The sequence below is a fragment of the Chroicocephalus ridibundus genome, chromosome 6, assembly GCF_963924245.1.
Source record: "Chroicocephalus ridibundus chromosome 6, bChrRid1.1, whole genome shotgun sequence".
NCBI lineage: Eukaryota > Metazoa > Chordata > Aves > Charadriiformes > Laridae > Chroicocephalus > Chroicocephalus ridibundus.
The window spans coordinates 61,926,841-61,945,872 of NC_086289.1; the positions used below are offsets into that span (position 1 = coordinate 61,926,841).

The 19,032-nt window shown below is 45.6% G+C and overlaps 3 protein-coding genes across 7 annotated transcripts in view; 2 read left to right on the plus strand and 1 right to left on the minus strand.

Annotated features, from left to right (window-relative positions):
* The window catches only part of WDR33 (WD repeat domain 33), a 71,202-nt gene extending 63,983 nt beyond the window's left edge, over window positions 1-7,219 (plus strand). The window contains exons 20-23 of the mRNA XM_063338108.1: window positions 2,300-2,466; window positions 2,586-2,678; window positions 3,512-3,697; window positions 6,574-7,219. Coding sequence (XP_063194178.1) covers window positions 2,300-2,466; window positions 2,586-2,678; window positions 3,512-3,697; window positions 6,574-6,806 — 679 coding nt within the window. The 3' untranslated portion in view covers window positions 6,807-7,219. The remainder of the gene's footprint in view (window positions 1-2,299; window positions 2,467-2,585; window positions 2,679-3,511; window positions 3,698-6,573) is intronic.
* SFT2D3 (SFT2 domain containing 3) lies at window positions 2,519-12,128 on the minus strand. Of its 4 annotated transcripts, none has more exons than XM_063338112.1 (3): window positions 10,982-12,128; window positions 7,244-7,481; window positions 2,519-2,655 (listed from the first exon to the last, which is right to left on the minus strand). In XM_063338112.1, exon 1 carries the CDS (start codon window positions 12,029-12,031, stop codon window positions 11,375-11,377), a length of 657 nt encoding a protein of 218 aa, XP_063194182.1. In that variant the 5' UTR covers window positions 12,032-12,128; the 3' UTR covers window positions 2,519-2,655; window positions 7,244-7,481; window positions 10,982-11,374. The 4 variants fall into 4 exon arrangements, with proteins under 4 accessions (XP_063194182.1, XP_063194181.1, XP_063194179.1 ...); XM_063338111.1 differs by having other exon boundaries at window positions 10,902-12,128; XM_063338109.1 differs by having other exon boundaries at window positions 10,657-12,128.
* A 1,550-nt stretch (window positions 12,129-13,678) lies between these two features.
* The window catches only part of LIMS2 (LIM zinc finger domain containing 2), a 33,443-nt gene continuing 28,089 nt past the window's right edge, over window positions 13,679-19,032 (plus strand). Inside the window, exon 1 of one of the 2 annotated variants that reach the window (XM_063337902.1) lies at window positions 13,679-13,851. In XM_063337902.1, the coding sequence (XP_063193972.1) occupies window positions 13,841-13,851 (11 nt within the window). In that variant the 5' untranslated portion in view covers window positions 13,679-13,840. Of the gene's footprint in view, window positions 13,852-17,626; window positions 17,648-19,032 lie in introns of those variants that run through there. The other variant, XM_063337903.1, reaches the window with a different exon arrangement.

The following is a 19,032-nucleotide window of genomic DNA, read 5'->3' on the forward strand; positions in this document are numbered from 1 at the left end:
TGTAAATCTGACTTCTGAACTAAGAAGAGTCTGTTTGTCAGAGTACAAGTGTCTGTACAGAGAGTTTGGTTTAAAAGGAATGGGCACGGGGCTGTAAAAGGCCTTTTGTGCTCGCAAGCTTAATGAATTCCTTTGAATGAAGGTGAATTAGGTGCCATTTACTGCACATGCCGAGGTGCGCTCAAGAATCCCAACCACTCCTTTATCCAACTTAGTTTGGAATTTAGCTCGTAACCGGTGCGATCGAGCCTGAGAGGGAAGTGCGTGTGTGTGTGTTTCTCTCTGCTTTCCCATCCTTTCTGTCCCTGTCCTGTTCTCACTCTACCTGTGCGTGTCACCACGACGCTTCTGCCGCAGAGACTGCCTCTCCCCGCCTGCTCTCGCCTGCGCAGTGCGTAGTTCTGTCCGGTAAGGGCCTAGGTCTCGAGGAAGAAGATGTGAGAGCAGTCAAGCAGGAACCGAGCCCTATGCGAGGCAGGGTTTTACACGTGATTGGTATGACAAAGTGAAAAAAGGAGACATGTGAGACGATGTTAGGAGCTGTGGCTACGGCAGGTGTAGGTGTGATAGATTTCAAAAGTAAACGTTGCCTGGAGACAGAAGGCAAGGTCCTGTTCCTGCTAGCCGTAGCACCCTGTGCTGCATATCTCGGTGATTTAAAGCTAAGCAGAATCACACCGTGTCAGTATTAAAATGGGAGACCCCCTAAAGAACGCCCAGAGGACTGTGCTGTTTTCGAGGCTACGCAATATTGCGATGTGGTTACTTGAACCATTTTGTAACTGAAACTGTTCAGTTTGTTTCCCCGAACCATGCAGGTTAATGTGAAATGGTTCGTTGTGCGTTGGCAGCACTCCCGCCGCCCGCTGCCGTACCTGGACGGGCACAGCAGCCTCCTCTCTGTGTCGTGATTGTTTTCTGGGAGGTGCAGACAGACCTATTGTTTTTAATTAAACAAAATGTAAAAGTTTAAAAATATTGTATTGTGTTATGACTACTGTTAAAATATTTAAATTTGTAATTAAAAGGTTAATGTTGTTAAAATTCTAAATAAAAGTATCTAAAGTTTTGCTTGTAATAGGATGCGCTGTGTCGTTAATGAGCCGGGGAAGGGGATGTTGCACGAAGCTGACACTGTCCCAGTATTGCGGTGGTTGCGGTTTGGCCAGTGCGGAACTGGGAAGCGAGGGGAGGTTGGGGGGGTCAGAGTGAACGGGGACGACGTTCCGCATAGCCCGTGCCATCACCCAGGGGGCAGCAGCAGCTGGGGGGGCCCTCGCAAGGGCTCCTGCACCACCTAAACACCTGCCCTGTGCTCGGGCACAGACAGCCCCCGCTTTGGGAGCTGCGATAACACGCAGGACACGCAGGCGCTTTCACAAGCCCTGCAAGCGTTTAAACTGCTTAATGTAAGAAACAAAACTCCCGGTACTCGTGCAGCTGGCTGTGGGCTTACCTGAAACAGCACTGACGGCTCATTACGAACCGTCCTTCCCTCCGAAGAGCTCTGTCAAAACCCCAGTACGTGACACTGGAGGAGCTATGCTCATTTAAGATGAGATGCAGAACCCAATCGCACCAAATTACTGAAGATGCCATGGTACTTACTTAGGAGGAAATTGCCACCTTTAGTGTTCTAACTGCATTTTGCAAAACAAAGTTCTTCGTTATTGCAGTGGGATAAACTGTTCTTCAGCTGGTAGAACGCCACTGCGTGCCCTGCAGCAGCCGCCCCTACAGAGATTCACTTGCTGAAATTGTAAACTTAGAAGAACGGAACAAAAAAGAGAACTGTTCTCGGAAAAGCATCCCAAATAATAAGAATGAGATGCTGGAATGTTTTCTTAGAGCCATGACTCTCATTGCTTGTATTTTTTCAGTTTGGTTTCTTCACTAAAGTGAAAGGAAAAAAGGGAAGGGGGAAGTAAGACCACTGCGGTTAAGGGAAATTCACTTAGACTTTTCCTTACCTTAAATCTCTCATCACTCACTGATTGGTTTTTCCCCCCCTTTTCATTAAATGAACGCAGTATATTTGACAATATTTTTCTTGTATGAAAAACCAACACAATCAACAGAAGGAAATTTGAGGGAAAACTATAAAAATAAATAAATGAAGTGCTCAAAGGCAGAAAATGAGCACGTTTCCACCTATGAATCCTATTCCAGTAACTGTGTGTGCTATAGTGTTAAGTAAAACAGTTCATGAATGAGTTGATGATTAAACTGAAGCTGCTTCAAGTTTTATCCATCTAAATTCTGCCTAAAAAGCGCGTTTGTACCATGTTCTTTCTCGTAGCTTCAGAAGAGGAGGACCCTCGAGACACGAGGGCCGGGGCCCCAGGGGGAGAGATGGCTTCCCTGGCCCTGAAGATTTTGGGCCAGATGATGCTTTTGACTCTCCAGACGAAAACTCAAGAGGAAGGGACCATGGTGTTCGGGGGCGAGGCCGTGGAGTGCTCAGAGGTGAGGGGAGCGTTATTCTGCAAGGATAAGGAAGCAAAGGCATTTCTTGGGTGAATGGCAGGATTTTCACGATGTGATGTCTCTTCTCACTCCGGTCCCCTGCATCTCTTCCCGCTCAGGAGGCCGGAAGGGTTTGCTTCCTACTCCAGATGAATTTCCACGCTTTGAAGGAGGGCGGAAACCAGAATCCTGGGATGGAAATAGAGAACCAGGTAAAAAATTTGGTGAGGTGTGTTTTAGATAATAGATTAGGCTTCTACAAAAGATTTTTTTAAAAAAATCACCTCTTTTTCCTGTACCTCGCGTCCTCATTACCAGTCTTTTACCACATGAAAAGCAAAACGTAGTTCTTTGGACTTACAAACTTGGGAAAAAAATTGACTCTGCAGAATGTAACTGGCTGTAAATGCGACTATCTCACTGAACAAAAATCATTGTGGCCTCAAAGTCTTGATTTTAAGTTGAATTCCTTTATGGCCCAGAACTGCCCCTTGCCCCCTGTGGGTGAATGAAGCGTATCTCGTCGGGTTTTTTTGAGACGTATATTAATGCCAATAGTAATCTTTCTTTTGGATGGCCTCTTCCCTCATGTGTGCAGAAATGATGTTTTCAGCTGCGGTGTCTGACAGCTTAGTGGTATTTGCATTTGTGTTACTAATGGCAACCCCGTATGGGGCAAAGCTGTGTTTTAGGATCTTATGGAAAAAATGAGCACAAAGGACATGTGAATAAGGGAAGATGTGATTGTCTCTGAAATAGATGGAAATATTTTATACTGAAAAGAACACTTTAAATCTGTCACCTCTTTCGTTCTCATCATCTTTTAAACCTGTTTGACCTGTAGCTTTCTTACAACTTGTTTATCTAATACGTGCTTGTTTGCCTGTTGGGATGCGGGAAGAAACTTTTATGTAATTTTAACTTAAAATTGTGGGCCAAGTAACATGGAAAGTATGTAAAGTTACATGTGGCCGCCTCCAAAAATGAGGTATAATGATCAGACAAACATTACTTATTATCCTGTTTTTTTTCTCTTCATGCTCAGGTCCTCGTCCAGATCACCCTCCTCATGACGGGCATTCTCCAGCCAACAGAGAACGTTCTTCTTCACTCCAGGGCATGGACATGGCCTCATTGCCACCACGGAAACGGCCCTGGCACGACGGACCAGGCACCTCTGACCACAGAGAAATGGATGCTCCAGGTGGACCTCCCGAGGAGAGAGGCAAAGGTAAAAAGCCCCTTGTATTGAAAACCTTAAGTAACACTGGCAGAGTTTTCCACAGTAGGCTTATCCGGAATTCCTTACCTATTCAGAGGGGAGAAAGCCGAGCTGGTTAAATATTTGATCTTACCAGCTGTGAAGCTGAAGACCAATCTCATAGGAACATACGAACAGAGGGACTTTCTGGGACATCAAATCCAAATCTTCTCTCCAGCATCATATAACCCTCGTCTTCATTTCCCTCTTCAAAAGCAGTTAGTTTTTGGCTCCCCGTTACTCCAGTTGGAAAACTCTCGTTAAAAGCTTTTTTCCCCTCTACTTCTCAGAACAGTTATTTTTTAATATTCATGCTTGTGCTAGCATCCTTTAGCTCAAATATCTGTCCTGTCTCAGCCTTTGTTCTGCTGGACTTAATGAACCCTGACTTTTTTTAAGTCTTTCCTCACAAGTTCTCTACTTGTAAGAGTGCAAGCGTGGCCATCCACCGCCAGACCAGGAGCCCACAAAGCTCAGTAGCTTGCCTTCAACAACAGCCACAAGCAGGTACTAAAGGAAGAGTGTTAAGAACTGTAACTCTGTAGTGATATGTCCCTGAAATGGTGTCTAAACCTATGATGGTCTGTAGATCAGTGTCTCACTGAAATATGGTTTTTATATTTAATGGCTTTTGACAGTTACCTTTTGCGTGCTTCTCTAATTGCTTTAAGAATCATATAAGCACCTGACATCCACAACATCCACAGAGCAAGCTCTAAAACTTAACTGCAGTAGACTATGCTTTAAAAAAGTAAATAATGTTTTTCTCTTGTTAAAGCTTATCATTCACTAATTTCAGTCGGTGATGTCTTGTGTTTTCATTGGAACAGTTGAAAGTTGATCCCTGTTGTCTCTGAATGCCATCTCTTGTTGCATCAAACTCTACCATTTCCAACCTGAACTAGCTCTTCTCCGAGTCAGAGCTCCGATCTGTTTAGTTGTTCTCTCTGGGAGGTCGTTCTGTATCTTTTACTATCCTTATTACTGTGTATATATTGATTTCTGGTTTAATTTATCCTTTTGTAAATTAAAGGGGTAACTAGGAATTGCACACACCACTGGATTTCTACAGTTCACTTGGGTTTGTTCCGTTTTTTCCACTCCTTCCTAATAGCTCCTGATGTCGTATTTCCCTCCTGACCCTACTGAGCAGTCTCATGGCACTGTCACACCAGCAGCTGCTGTAACCCACAGAATACATGCTTCTGGAGTTAGTAGCTGGTTCAGAGCGTATTGCTGTGTGCCACTTCCACAGTCATCCCATTAGCCTTGCACCGGTTCTTCATCCTTTTTCTTCTTATAAATCTCAGGATTGCCGTTGTCTTATTTTTAATGTTCTCTCCCTTTTTTTTTTTTCTTAAAAAGTCTGTTGACTACCAGACTCTGTTAGGTAGTGATCACTGACAGAGAGCCTTCTCAGCGGCTTCCAAATGCTGAGCTGCCAGACAACAGTTGCATTTTTTAGTTGTTAGACCTCTGCGGCGCAGCTTTGTCTTTCATGCTGCTGGATTTCATTCTGCTTCTCTTCTTGTTGTCCTGAAGACCATTTAGTTTTAACTAGGCCGGTCCTCCTCTGCATGGATTGTGTGTCCAGTGTTGTATTAACAGCAGGTTTTATCATTCATTCACGGATGTTTTCAATAAAACTCTGCTGGTGAACTCCCTCTGCATCAGTATTTTTTCCTTTCAGAACTGTACGTTGTGTTTCTCATTTAGCCAGCATCTTCTCAATTCTGTAAGGATTCCTTCTCCAGCTTCTGTAACAATTTGCGATGACTCTATCAAGCCCCTTTATTGAAGTTAAAACAACTGTTAACTACCGCACTGCTTGTGCCTAAACAACCCATTAATGGACCAAATTAAGTTTAGAACAAGGGCAGCAAGCCTGATGAACAAAACATGAATGATACTTTTTCATATAGGGACTGTGCCACCTTCAGTTGTATTGGTAAAGTCATTTGAAGATCAAAACGTCTGGAATTATAAACTCTAGGGAACAATTTGGTCTCTACTTTACATAGAACCAAGCAGCATCAACAAAAAAAATCACTCATGCTAAAGTGGAGCAAAAATATCTTCATTTAGCTGTAGCGCATGTCCATAAAGCACTGTTACCATTCATTTTTTTCAAAATACTGCTTGTCATTTGCAGCTAATGACTTTGGGGCTTTTCTATGTTAATTTATGTATCAGTATGAAAAAGATCTGTGAGGTGGTGGAAGCCCCATCCCTGGAAGTTTTTAAGGCCAGGCTGGACGGGGCTCTGAGCAACCTGATCTAGTGGGAGATGTGCCTGCCCATGGCAGGGGGGTTGGAACTAGATGATCTTTAAGGTCCCTTCCAACCCCAACAATTCTATGATTCTAAGAAGTTGTTTCTGGCAGTAAGAGCTCATAAGGCAGTCATGTAGTCCTGGTTAGTAGTAAAATTGAGCATTTTTCCATTATTTCTAGCAAAAAAAAATAGATACCTTGCAATAAAATATACAGAGAAGCACAGATGGTGGTAAAGCCTAAGAACCAGGTACGCCTGGCAGTTCTGAGGAGACACCGTGACTATCACTGTTCTAACTTACTTCATCCAAGCTCCTACTGACTGTATCAGATAGACCCTCCTCTAATTCTCAAGGAATTGCTTGATTGCTGTCCATCTTCTAGTCTGTGATGGAGACACTGTATCTACGTAAGAAAAATCATATACAGAGAGGAGCTGTAAAATTACAGGTCTCAGCTACATCTGGTCTGTGAATGATTATAGCCCAGAAGAATTAGCTAAATACACGGTATGTCTGAGAAAAGGCAGGGCTTAGAATTCAACATCAGTAACTGACTGTGCTTCATTTTTAGGACGAGGAAATTCAGGACCTTCACAGAGAGCGCCAAAATCTGGGAGGTCTAGTTCTTTAGATGGAGACCATCACGATGGATTCCACAGGGATGAGGCTTTCGGCGGAGGCCCTGCAGGAGGCAATAACCCTTCTCGAGGAGGAAGGAGTGGAAGTAACTGGGGAAGAGGAAACAACATGAACTCTGGTCAGTCAAGAAGAGGAGCATCTAGGGGTGGTGGAAGAGGCCGATAGAAGAGGCTTTGACTGGGTCACACCCAGTCCTTGCTGGACAATATTTAAACAGACTGCTAGTCTGGACTGAGAAAGTAACCCTGCAACACCACAAGCCTGGATTCTTAACTGGGATAACTGAATGTGCATTAGTTCCTAATAAGGGTCTTTTCCTAGATCAATCCATTGCTCCTAGCTGCAGTATTGTAGCTAGCTTTCTGTTTTGTCCTCTCCACCCGTTTCCCTCACCTTCTTTTACCTACTTTGTTTTGTGAAGAGCTGGAATTTTTTTTAAGTGTTGCGAGACATGGAGCACCTCCACAGATTTCAGTTCACCTCCAGACAGAAACTTGTTTCTATATGTACAGTTTGTCAAAGAGTTGTTTTTGTATGAATACAGAATGTAATTTGCGCAAAAATTAACAAAAAATCAACACAGTGTGTGATTCTTTACTCACCTATTGCTATAAAGCGTCTTCAGGCAAACTTGTGTATCAGATAGAGCAACAGAACTCAACCATTCAAAACATCTCAACCATTCAAAATACTCATAGCTGATTCCCAGGGCTTTTTGGTTTATCACATATAGAGAACTTTCATTTTCATCTTTAGCCACGGCTGTCTACAGATTACAAGTGGTGCTGACGTTAGAATTCCAAAACATGGGAAATCACCGGTGCTTGCTAGTCTACCATCCTGAAAGAGAAAAACATGGAACACCGTTTAGAAAAAGTTGTCATAGACATAGCATGATTATAACCTGGAGTGCCAGCCAAACAGACGTTGTGACAAATGCTGTCATTCTACACTTCACCTGGGCGAGTCAAGTGTTTTTGTTCAGAACAGCATCTGTTTATAGGAGTTGAGTGTCAAGGTTTAGGCTGGGCTGGCCACTAAATGAACGACAGATGCTCTTAGTCCCTCTCCTTCCCCCAGAAGGGGAAGGGAGAGAGAATAAGGGAAAGCGACTTATGGGTTGGGGAAAAAAACCTGTAACAGTTATAATGAAATATTAACAATAAAAAAAGAAAATATAATAATAAGAAAATAATTAAATATATGCAAAACCAGTACTGAGCTCCCATGACGATCTCGTCACCGGCCAGCACTAAGACTGGACTCGGTGGCAGGTGGGAGCTGGATTCAAGAACTGCATTCAGAGACACACACATCTGGATCAAAGGCAGAAGGACAGAGGGTCCTCCTTGGACACCGGCCATTGAAGAATGAGCTGACCCTCTGATCCCTCAGCTATTACACTGAAGATGATGCAGATGGGATGGAATACCCTGTTGGTTAGTTTTGAGTCCCCTGTCCTGTCCGTTCCTCCCCTCCATGCTTTTCTGCTTCTGACCCTCCAACAGGGCAAATAACGAAGTGAGCTGGCCTTGGCTGTTACAGCAGTAAGTACGCGCCTCCCTGCATCCCATCCCTTGGCATTCACTACAAACACCAGGCCTTAGCACTGCTATGAGTTCATTTCAGAGAGTGCAGTCAGTTAGAAGGGACTTAACCGAACAGCAGAATTACTGAAAATTGGTTTTGTTCTGTCTCAAACCAGGACATTGAGTAAGGAAGAAGTTTAGCAGCTTGATTAATACGGATGCATATGTTTTACAGCGGCTGTAGGATACGTTGCTTAATGATACGGGTGTTCAGTAGAGTGTTCAAATGCTTAAGTGCAAACCTCAGTTGTTGATCACTTTCATCTTAACTTTTTTTTTAAGTATCTTTAAGATATTGTTTCCTACTTTTACTAGGGGAGGGAAAGGACGAGGAGGGGTTATTCCCATTTCCCACATTTCATAATAAAGCTGCTTTACCAACCATGAGTTTCTCTGTTCCCCCTAAATCATTCATATTAACCATCTCCAGTCACCAGGTTATCAAAAGGCTCCTTTAATACCTAAAGCCTCAGTGAAAATTTCATGTAAGTACATATTCTACAGCCAGCTCTCAGGAAGGTCCTGCATTAAAAGTATAGGATATAAGGTCTAATGAAAAGCATCGCTACCAGGCTTCCCTCCTCCCCGCCTTCATGTTATAATGTTGAGGACAATATGGCAATGTAGTTCTATAGCTGACGAGGCTACTGCAACAACACAGCGATACGCGGCAGCTATTTCATCTGACTTCTCACAGACAAATTTCCTAAGACTGGCTTAAGTTCTGACGCCCTGCCTTAAAGAGCTCAAAGCACAGATGCTTAACTGCCATTCTCTTCGTTCAGTCAGTCACAAGTAGGTGGGTTTTTTTCTGAAGTTTTTAATTTGCAGTGTATAAAATGGCATTTGAAAATTACAGTGATTAACTCTGATCATTAGCCTATAAAATCCTTGTAATGGGGCTCTAGAGAGACAGAATGGTCTTAAAGGAATTAACTGGGAAACAGCTGAGCTGCACCTGGTATGACAATTTCTCCTGAAAGGGGAAAATATGGCTTTTTACCCCTATCAGAAGGGCTTTGGTCACTGTTGGTGTACGTCTGGGAGACAGGATCTATCCTGAAGTTTTAATGATAAATACCAATGATTTAATCATTAGCAAAGGGGAAAGCTTCTCCTCTCTATTTTTTAACAAGCTGTATATATTTTTAGGGGGCCAAAAGTGACTTTTGTCTGATAGTTAGAATACGTGATTTAGAGGATGGGCTTTGGTCCTTAATGAAACCACAGTCCTCTACCAAAACAAGTCTGAGTGCACCTAATAATAGGAACACCCGGCTATCCAGACAAGGAGCATGCCTGGTTTTCTCTGATGGCTGGTTAACTCCTTAAACCACTTGGTGTTAAGTAACATTCTTCCTGCAGGGGCAGCTTTTTAAATTAAGTTTTGAAATATTCCACAATCGTGGAATATGCACAAAAAGTCGTTAAGAAAATTAGAGAAGTAGCTAGCCTTTGTATAAAATCTTAGAAGGTGACAGCATAGCAGGAGAGACAGAACCAGCTTCCTAGTCTGTGATACCATGACCCACTACTGGTGGAAAATGGATAAAATTAATAAATGGGAATATAATTCTGTACTCTTCAGGGCAAGTTCTTTTACCAGTGCTGCATGTAGAATCCTTATGCTCTAACCTGCTAGTTTACAGCTCCACCTTGTCTAAGATTTGTTTAATTTGATACTGCTCTTGGGAATAAAATTATATACTATAGCTTAGAAGTTGTAAAAATGAAAGAACTAATTTAATGCTATGCAGATAGCTCTGATCTACATTTCTAAGGAAAAAAAAAAAGTGACCATTAGTGGAATGTCTATACTGACATTTGGTACACAAATAGTTTTATTAAAACAATCTATGTACATTTAAGTACCCCCATTTAACAATTTCAGTTTAAATTCGGAGCAAGTATTAGGTGAATATGCTACACCCTAAGTAGTGACAGCAGATAAATATTGCAGCGTTTGGCTTTATTTTGTATGAGGCACCTACACTCAGTGAGATACTCCCTCGGTTAGGCCTGGTGGTCCCCTGGATCTGCCGTAGTGCAGTATGCAGCCCAAAATGAAGTACCAAGCTCTCAGCAGGGGCTGCCAGGCTGAATTCAGCACCTTCCTTCCGCATTGAAACAGGCTCTAATTAGTAGCAAATCTATTTTTCAAGGTCATGCTGTGAAAAGTCAGCAATTCCTGCCCAAGCTGAGAGAGCAAAAAAATATATATAAAAAATAAAGTTCTAAGAACTGAAGCTACCCTTCTAAAGCCCAAGTATTTGCTACCTTACAGCAGCTGTAAGGCACCAATACCCGCAAAGGCTCTGAACTAAGATTAGCACCTTCCATCCTAGCACTGTCACGCAAGAAGACTACCCTTACAGTTATGAGTAGCCTTTGTGACCCACAGCCCCAGGAAAGTTTGTTTCACTTACTGGATGGTATTTTAAAGACGGTTTTTAAGAGAGAAATGCAGTTCAGTGGACCCAGTATTCATATTCACCACCAGTCCGAGGTGGCTGATGACTGCGCTGTACAGCGACTGAAGCATGTGTTCAGAGCGGAGGGGTCGGCACAAAAACCAGTTAACAGCAGTTAACTATTTTTGAACCTTCACCCCCCACTTGACCAGATTTCGCTACGTTGTCTCCGTGTTTCACCATCCGCCAGCCCTACGCACCTCAGCTGTAAAGACGCTTGCTGTTCACGTTAACGGGCAAGTCAATAATTACATTTCATCGGCTCCGTAATCTCACTCACGTTTCGAAGCAGGCTGCACCAGCCACATGGTCCTATACCGGAGGTAGGGAGGTGGGATGCTGCCAGCTCCCAGCCGGAGCCACTCCGGACCACGGCTATCGGGCTGATTTTGCAATAAGGCAAAATGCGGCGCTCGGGGAGGGCTGGCACCGCCACCGCCACCCCTCAACGCAGCCGACCGAGCTCAGAGAGTCCCCGCTGCCGCTCATCTTCCTCGGGAACCGGCGAGGGGGAAACCCAGCAGGAAGGCGAAGGACGACAAGCGGCGGAAGACGGCTCCATCCCCATGCCGGAGAGCTGTCTTCGTGCCCGGCGCAGCCGGGGCCCCTCAGTCCCTTCGTCCCGCCGGGCTGCGGCCGGTGTCCCCCCGCTCGGTGGCGGCGCAGGGGGCAGTCACACCGGCAGGGCTTTCCCGCGGCGGCGCAGCGCGGCGCAGACGAGGCCGCCCAGGCGGCGCAGGCCGGCGGCTCCCCCGGGCAGTCCGGCCAGGAGGGCGAGGGCGGCGGCGCCCAGCTGCGCGGCGGCGCCCAGCACCGTCAGGAAGGTGCTGCGCAGCCCCAACGCCGCGTACAGGGTGCCGGCCAGGGCGCCGACGTAGAGCAGGGAGCCGCCGCCGGGCTCCCGCAGCAGACGGGCGGGCCCCCGCAGCAGGGCGGCAGCAGCCAGGCCGCAGAGGGAGCCCAGGGACCAGAGCAGGGCGAACTTGCGGGCGCGGAGCAGCAGCAGCGGCGCGTACAGGGCGGCCAGCCCGAAGCAGAGGGCGGCCAGCAGCAGGCACAGCCCGCTGCCCGCCAAGCGCTGCCACCGCGACAGCCCCGGTAGCCAGGGGTCCGGCTCCGCCGACCACGGCCAGCCCCGGCCCGGCCCCGAGGCGGCCGCCGCCGGGAAGGGGTTCAGCGGGCCCAGCCAGGCCCCCAGGCTGCTGCCCGCCTCCTCCTGCGAGCAGCCGGCGGAGGGCGGCGGCGGTAGCGGCGCGGGGGCCGCAGTGGAGGCGGCGGCCGCCTTCGACTGTGCCAGATACTCCTGCAACTGCCGGCCCAGGTCCGCCATGGCGGGGGCCGGGGTAACCGCTCGCTCGGCGCCGCTACGGCGCGCCACCAGCCCGCCCCGCCGCCATCTTGCGGAGTAGCTGCATCCGGGTCACCGGCCCTCTCCCGCGGAGGTGGGGGGGGGGGGAGCCCGCCCTCACAGGGGGCGGTGCGCGTGCGCCGGCGGCTCTGAGGCGGGCGGCCAGCGGCTGAGGGGAGTAGTCGCCATCTGCTCCCTTCTGCCCTCTGAAACTGCGCCTTATCGCCTTAAAGGAAAGGCAGAGTGGTCTGACGGAAGGAAAACGGGGATCCTGTCAGGGCAGGGGATGGCAGGGGTGGCCATGTCGCTGCTGGAGGGAGAGCTCCTCATGAGGCGGCGGGAAGAGCCTAGCAGCTGTGAGGAATAACGGTGTAACGGTTTCAGCAGCTGGAAGGAAGATGGTGTCATGTTCAAAATGTAGATTGGTAAGAGAAAGGTGGTATTGGAGAGGGATACAGCTCACAGGTAGCCGCAGGGGAAGTTGCAGGTGAGAGGAAGGATTGCCCGGGCCCGGTGGCTGGAGGCCGAGTGCTGGCTGGTGCCATGCTCCCCCTGACACCCTCGGCAGCACCTGCAGTGTCCTCCTCACATGTTCAGTCCAAGCGAATGGAGCTCTCAATCGCAGTGATTGACGTGTAAAGTAGAGACTTAAAGTAGAGACTTTACATGTTGGTACCCAGAAACCACTACAACGGGGGAGCCTAGAGATGTGGAGAGTGACTAAGAGCTTGTCTGTGCACTCAGCCAAATCTGTTTGCTGTTTATTAATAAGATTACCTATTGCCCTTTCCTCAACCAACCGTTAAACCAAAATAAGAACACCTAGCTCAATTCTTCACCCTGGTTTAAATAAGTAATAAAAATACCAGATGTTAATTTAACCTGTATGGTTCTAAATGTTTACAGCAGGGCTGAAAGTTGAGGTGTTTGGACACCAGAGAGCACAGTTTTCATCATCAGTGCCAGGCCTGCAGCAATACTGTGGCCATGGTGAGTCACATACTAGGCTACCTTACAAGATGCAAATACAGTTTGAAATCGCTTTTGGGCAGAAGCTCCCTGTCCCGTTTGGTGGATCACTTTAGCATTGATACATGTCAGAGAGCAGAAAGCTCTTAAGTGCTCAGGGCAAAGTTTGATCATCAGCAAGAAGGGATTAGATTTTATCGAAAACGTCACATTTGGAGGGGTCCTCGTTAGGGTGTGCAATTCCCTCTTGCTTTTGGCAGCAAAGGATGCCATTTAACTGCTTTCTGGGAGATGAGGCACACAGCGAAGATGTGGGGATGTGCCGTGAGTATCACCGCCTGTCGCGCCTGGCCGGAAGCGCAGCACCTTTGTTCACAGGAAAAAATGTTACGTCAACGAGGTGTATGTCAGATATAACTGTACACCAGGTAGCGGCTTGTGTGGTAAACCCCAATGCTCAGCGTTTCCCCTCTCCCTCCCCAGCCCACGCTCCAAGCGTTACTACCAGATGGGGCCAAGCACCCGCCGTGCCCCAGGGCCGCTGGCGCCCCGTTCCCCGGCCGGGAGGCGGGTCCGCTCCGCCGCTTCCTTACTCAATATTTTTTTCCCTTTATAGGAAAAATATGCGCGGGGCCGGGGGAGGGGGAAATGCCCTGAGTCACCGGGGGCTGCGGCTGCCGCCCACGCCCCCGGGGCCCGGGCCGGGCCGGGGCGGAGTTTCTGCTGCCCGCCGGGGCTGGAGCCGGAGCCGCTGCGCCCAGCCGCCCGTCCCGACCGGCAGACCCTCCGCCACAGCCCGGCAGGGGCCGGGGGCGCGCCGCCATGACGGGCAGGTAAGGCCGGGGAGGGGGGGAGCGCAGGTCGGTCCCGCGCCCTGGCCACGGTGGGCTCTGTCCGCCTTCACCGCCCCCGTGGCAGGCGGTGGAGGGGTCGGGAACCCGCTCTTTGCCCGGGTGGTATGCGCCCGATAGGAAGGCGGTCGAGGGAGAGGAGGTTTTGCTCCTGTGAGGTTCAGGCGGAGCGGGGCAGGCTGGGGCCGGGGGAGGCCAGCTCCCGCAGAGCCGGGATTCGGAAAGTTGACCTCGTGGAAAAGCAGAGCAAGGGCTGCCCCGCTGTGCCTTACCCCTGCGCGGCCACACGGCCAAGGGCGGGGTGGGAAGACCAGAAGCAGAGTTGGGAAGGAGCAGTCGTGGCTCCAAGCTAGGCGGCCGGCTCCCTCCAGCCGGGGCGTGTGGCTCAGGCGCTGCCAGCCCGCTCCCCCGCCGTGACCCGCACCGCAGCCCCACGCTTCGCGGCCCTTCTGGCTGAGCTGCACGTTGCCCCTCTGCCCACGCATTGGCTCGCCTCTTCTTCGGGCTGGCCTTGGAGTTACATCTGTTTAAATCTGGAACTTGATTCTCCTCCCACACTGTCTGACGCTGGAGAACTCTGTAAAGTCACCTATTTGACAGATGTAAATGAGAAAAGCACTGGGGAAAGCGTTTACTGGCATCTTCTGATGGTTTGCACAAGCGCCGTAGTGCCTCTGATCACTTTGTTGTACCATCTGTAAAACAGAACCCAGATGTTATAAACCAGTTTTTGAAAATAAGCTTGCTTTTGTAAAATGTCTTGAAAAGCGTGAAGAAGTAATATTAAAATTAGTAGGGTGCCTTTTTCAGCATAGTCATCGTCCTGAATCCTACTACCATTGTTGTAATCCTGAAGCATTGCTCTTCTTGACTAGGAATGCTGAAATGGATCCGCAATAGTTTGTGTATAAGTATTCATTTTTCTTTTGCGTAAAGTCTCGATGTTTGTATAATGCAGCTTCTTATGATTATTCGACATAGATCATGTTTGGTGGGTTGTTGGGTATGAGAACGTGCTGAATAATTGTTATAGCCCTATGTAGGATTTGGGTGAGTGTTATTTGTGCTCTCCATGATGACAAATTGATGTTGATGGGTGGCTGTACAGGCTCAAAACACTTTTGTTTTTTTCCTCCTGTCTTTACATTACTTTGTCTTTTCTGTCTTAATGGTCCCTTTTTTGTTCTTCTGACATATGAAGCAGGTGTGTATTTACAAGTTTACATTAATTTCCCTACAACTAGAGGAACACTCAAGAGTCTTAAAAGTTCACAGGTCATGGGGACCCATGCAGCTCCTAAATGGGGACGAGATGGGAAGAATTGTGGCTGTATGAACCCAGCTGATTTTATTTTTATAGAACTGTGTGTAGTACTGTTTAGAATGACATGTTTACTTCAGGTGAAATCACTCCGCTGTAAAGGACAGTGGGAAATGTCTGTTGACGGTAATCCTTGTTGTCTTCTCTCCGTGCTTCCTCAGAAACCTGCTTGTTAAGGTACAACACTGCATTCAGTGAGAAGCTCTGATGTGAAGCATGAGGCTTGGTGGGGAGTTTCAAGGTAGTTGAGACACTGCAGAGTATGCAGTTCTTCAAAGTAGCGTAGGATTTCTGTCGGCTTTTCCTCAGATGTACTTCAGAGGGTTGTTAAAATGAACAGGCCTTGGCTTTAGCTTTTGAAAAGTGAATGCAAGTGTTTTTTCTGTTTTCAGAAATCTTTGTCCTGGAAAGTTTGTCAACTATGAAAATGTCTAAATTCCTGTCTGCTATCGTTCCTATGACAGAATGATTAACTGTTCTATCGGAGAAGTTTATCACAGCTGTAATTAATCTGATTTTTTTCCTTGGTAATAGTATAATCTATGTAGGGTAGCCGTTTCGCAGCAAAACAAAACCTGTACTTTTGAGCGTGTGAAACATTGTACTACTCGGCCCGTTGCATGACAAACGCTATTTGTTCAGTGTTGTTTTCAGGCTGGGACAGGCTCCTAAGTCATTGGAAAGAATTTGGCATCAAGAAGGTACTTCCCTAGATCCACCTACAGGTCACTCTACCAAACTGTGTGTGGCCAGATGTTGTTTGGTGCTTGTTATGTGGTAGTTCTGAAAATCTGTTGACGTTATGTAATCAAATGTTCTCCAGCTTTTGAGATTGGGGGTTTTCAGGGTTCTGGAAGGAGATGAACTGTCTCACAGCTGGAGCATTCCCCACAATTATAGAATCATAGAATGGTTTGGGTTGGAAGGGAACCTTAAAGATCATCTAGTTCCGACCTCCCTGCCATGGGCAGGGCTATATCGATCAACGGGAACCTTCCAGAGCCAGGGACACATCATAAATACACCTCAGGTCTTGAAACTGTGGACACAGGGAAGGGCATGATTTTGTTGTGTGTTAGAGCAAGGAAGACTGGAAAACATGAAGTGCTGACACATTATTCTTTTTCACTTCACCTTTCTTGTCAAATAGAAACACAAAACGACTCACTTCTAGGTACTATGATTACTGATAAATTATTAATAATTAAGATAGATGAAAAATAACCCCATTTTTGTTTTTAAGTGTTCTGTCCCACTTAGCTGCAGAGGGTGTCTCCTGAATTTAAATAGCTGCAGTAATTCGATTTACTGATTTTTACCATTAGGGAAAATATAATTCCAGAAAATACAAAGAAAAATGTGCACTTCTTTCTATTCGGAGTAGAAAATTATTAAAAATAGGCGACTGTTTAGCAAATTAAATTCAAATATTACATATGACACGAGTTACGTTGTTACAATGTGAGGATTGTGTTTTGTTAGAGAAAATTGATAAGTAGATCATTGGAATTTGCAAATAGTAATTCTGACTGCCACGTTCCAGCTGAGCGATTTTATTTCTCTGTGTCTTGACTAAAGTGGCTGTTATAGTCTCTAATTTCAAGAGCAGTCTGCGGTTTAAAGGGATGCTGTTAACCTAAAAAAATATATAAAAATCACGCTTTCTTTTAATATATCTGTTCCAACAAAGATCCAAAGGCAATAGGACAGAAAGGAACTAAAGAGATCTATGTATTTTAGTTTTATTAAGTTACATTTTGTTTAACTACATTTGGAAATAAACTCTGTATAAGAGATAATGTGTTAGATACTGAAATAGTATGTTTCTAAGCAGCCTTCCTGTATTTTGCAGTGTTGAGAAATACAGTTTCTGTGATTTTTGGTGCCTTTAGAAGTATACTATGGTACTTCCTTACCGATAAATAAGTGAAGACTGCTTCTATAGTTTGTATTTGATGTCTGCATCTCTCCATTTTGATTTTTGCCTTTTCGAGGCTTGTTGGGGTTGGAGGGGGGAGTTGGTTGGTTTTTTGTTTGGTTTCTTTTTTTTTTTTCTACTGTGTTTTACTTTGTTTCCTTTGTTGTTTGTGATGGACTTATTCCTAAGAAAGAGGATCAGTGAATGCCCAATGAACAAAACATTGTCAAATGCCCAAAGTAGAAAATAATCCAGAATTTAAGATAAGACTTTGCTGCTGTGGCGTTGATTAGAAAACATAAAGGTAAAAAATGCCTGTGCTCTTTTATATTGCCTTTAAAATTAATCTAATACAAAGCACAAGGGAAAATGCTTCCTAAGTGCATGTTTCAGGGCATAATTATTTTTGTAAGAGATTTTTGTTATCACTATTTTGGTCTAATTGGGATCTGGATACGCCTATGTACTTCCTGCAGTCAACAAAAGAAGAACAGCTGCATTTACAGATACGCTTATTGATTGTTCCTAATCCAGTTGAGGTAAGAAATAAGAGTATATTATTTTCGATTAGGCTAGCATTTGACTAGATGCTTTTTAATTCAGTAGAGAGCTGCTGCTGTGCATGTGCTCCATTTTATGAAGCAATTGCAAGTAAAATGGTTTGAAGGAGAAAGGAGTATAAAGCTCGATAATATTAAGAAAGGTTCTTGGTGCTGACTAGAAAGTACCTGCATCAAACTAAGAGATGTCTCATCTCTTTGAGTTACAAGCAGCCATTTCTGCTCTTCTGGGTTGAAAAATGCGGTTTTAATCTCATTGTCTTTCCATCTAAATCTGCTCTCTGAGGCTCTCTAGATAAATTTTAACTTGTCGGAAGGTCCTTAGTAGTCTGTTCTGGGGACACAGAGGTGCTTCTCTGAGGAGAACTACTTGTTAGTGCCTAAAAGAAGTCTAGCTACCTTCTTCTCTGCTTTAAGATTTTGTCATCGACCAGCTGTAAGATTTTGGCATCGACCTTGTCTCTTAAAAGTGATCTGTCAAGAGGGAAATTAGAACAAAACCATGCATTTTCACTCTTCATGCGTGAGGCAGCAAGAGAGAAGTGAGTGAGTGAGTTTGTGGTGAGAGATGGGAAGACAGGATTGTTATTTTTTGGAAGTTTTTTTCCTTCAATCCCCTAATCTTCCCTTTTGAAGAAGAGAGTCATGCTTTTCTGTGGAGGAGCGGTTATTTGAAAACCAATAAAATCGTGTTCTGTGAGTCAGAAGGGTAAAAGCTTAGGTGTTTGAGAGAGAAGATTTTTAGCCAGACTGTTTAAGGTTAAGGGAGATAATGTTGCAGTGATTTAATATTTTGTTTTGTGCTAAAAGTAAAAAGGTGATTTAATATTTCATTTTAAAAGTGTTTTATTGCTCTAAAATGTAAAAGGTCAGCAAAAACACCCAGTATGGAGAACATTTTTCTTCTTCTGTTCCATTTACATTATAAAGTAGAAATGGATGAAGCACACGTGTGATCTGAAAGAAATGATAGTGGCAGATTGCTGTCAGAGGTCAGGAGCCTGAGACTCCCAGCAAAATGTGGGGTGAATTGTAGATTTTGAGTTTACTGATTGCTGGGTTTGAAAGTCTGATATTCCTTATTTGTGCCTGTTCTGCTGTGTCCTGGTAAACCCTTCTGTTTAAAGGGCAGAAGGGATCTCTGCTTGTTAATACTCATTTAAGTACTTAAGAAGTCATCACTGCTACTTCTCTGGGGTTTTTTCCTCTATAGCTTTAGTCTTGGAATATATTTCACTATTCGTTTTTTTTCCTCTACAGCTTGTCAGGCTGTAGTAATGGAATATATTTCACTCTCATGCTACAAAAATCCTATTTTTTTTGTAATTTACTAAAAAGTAATTTGTTGGTAATGACTCTTGAGA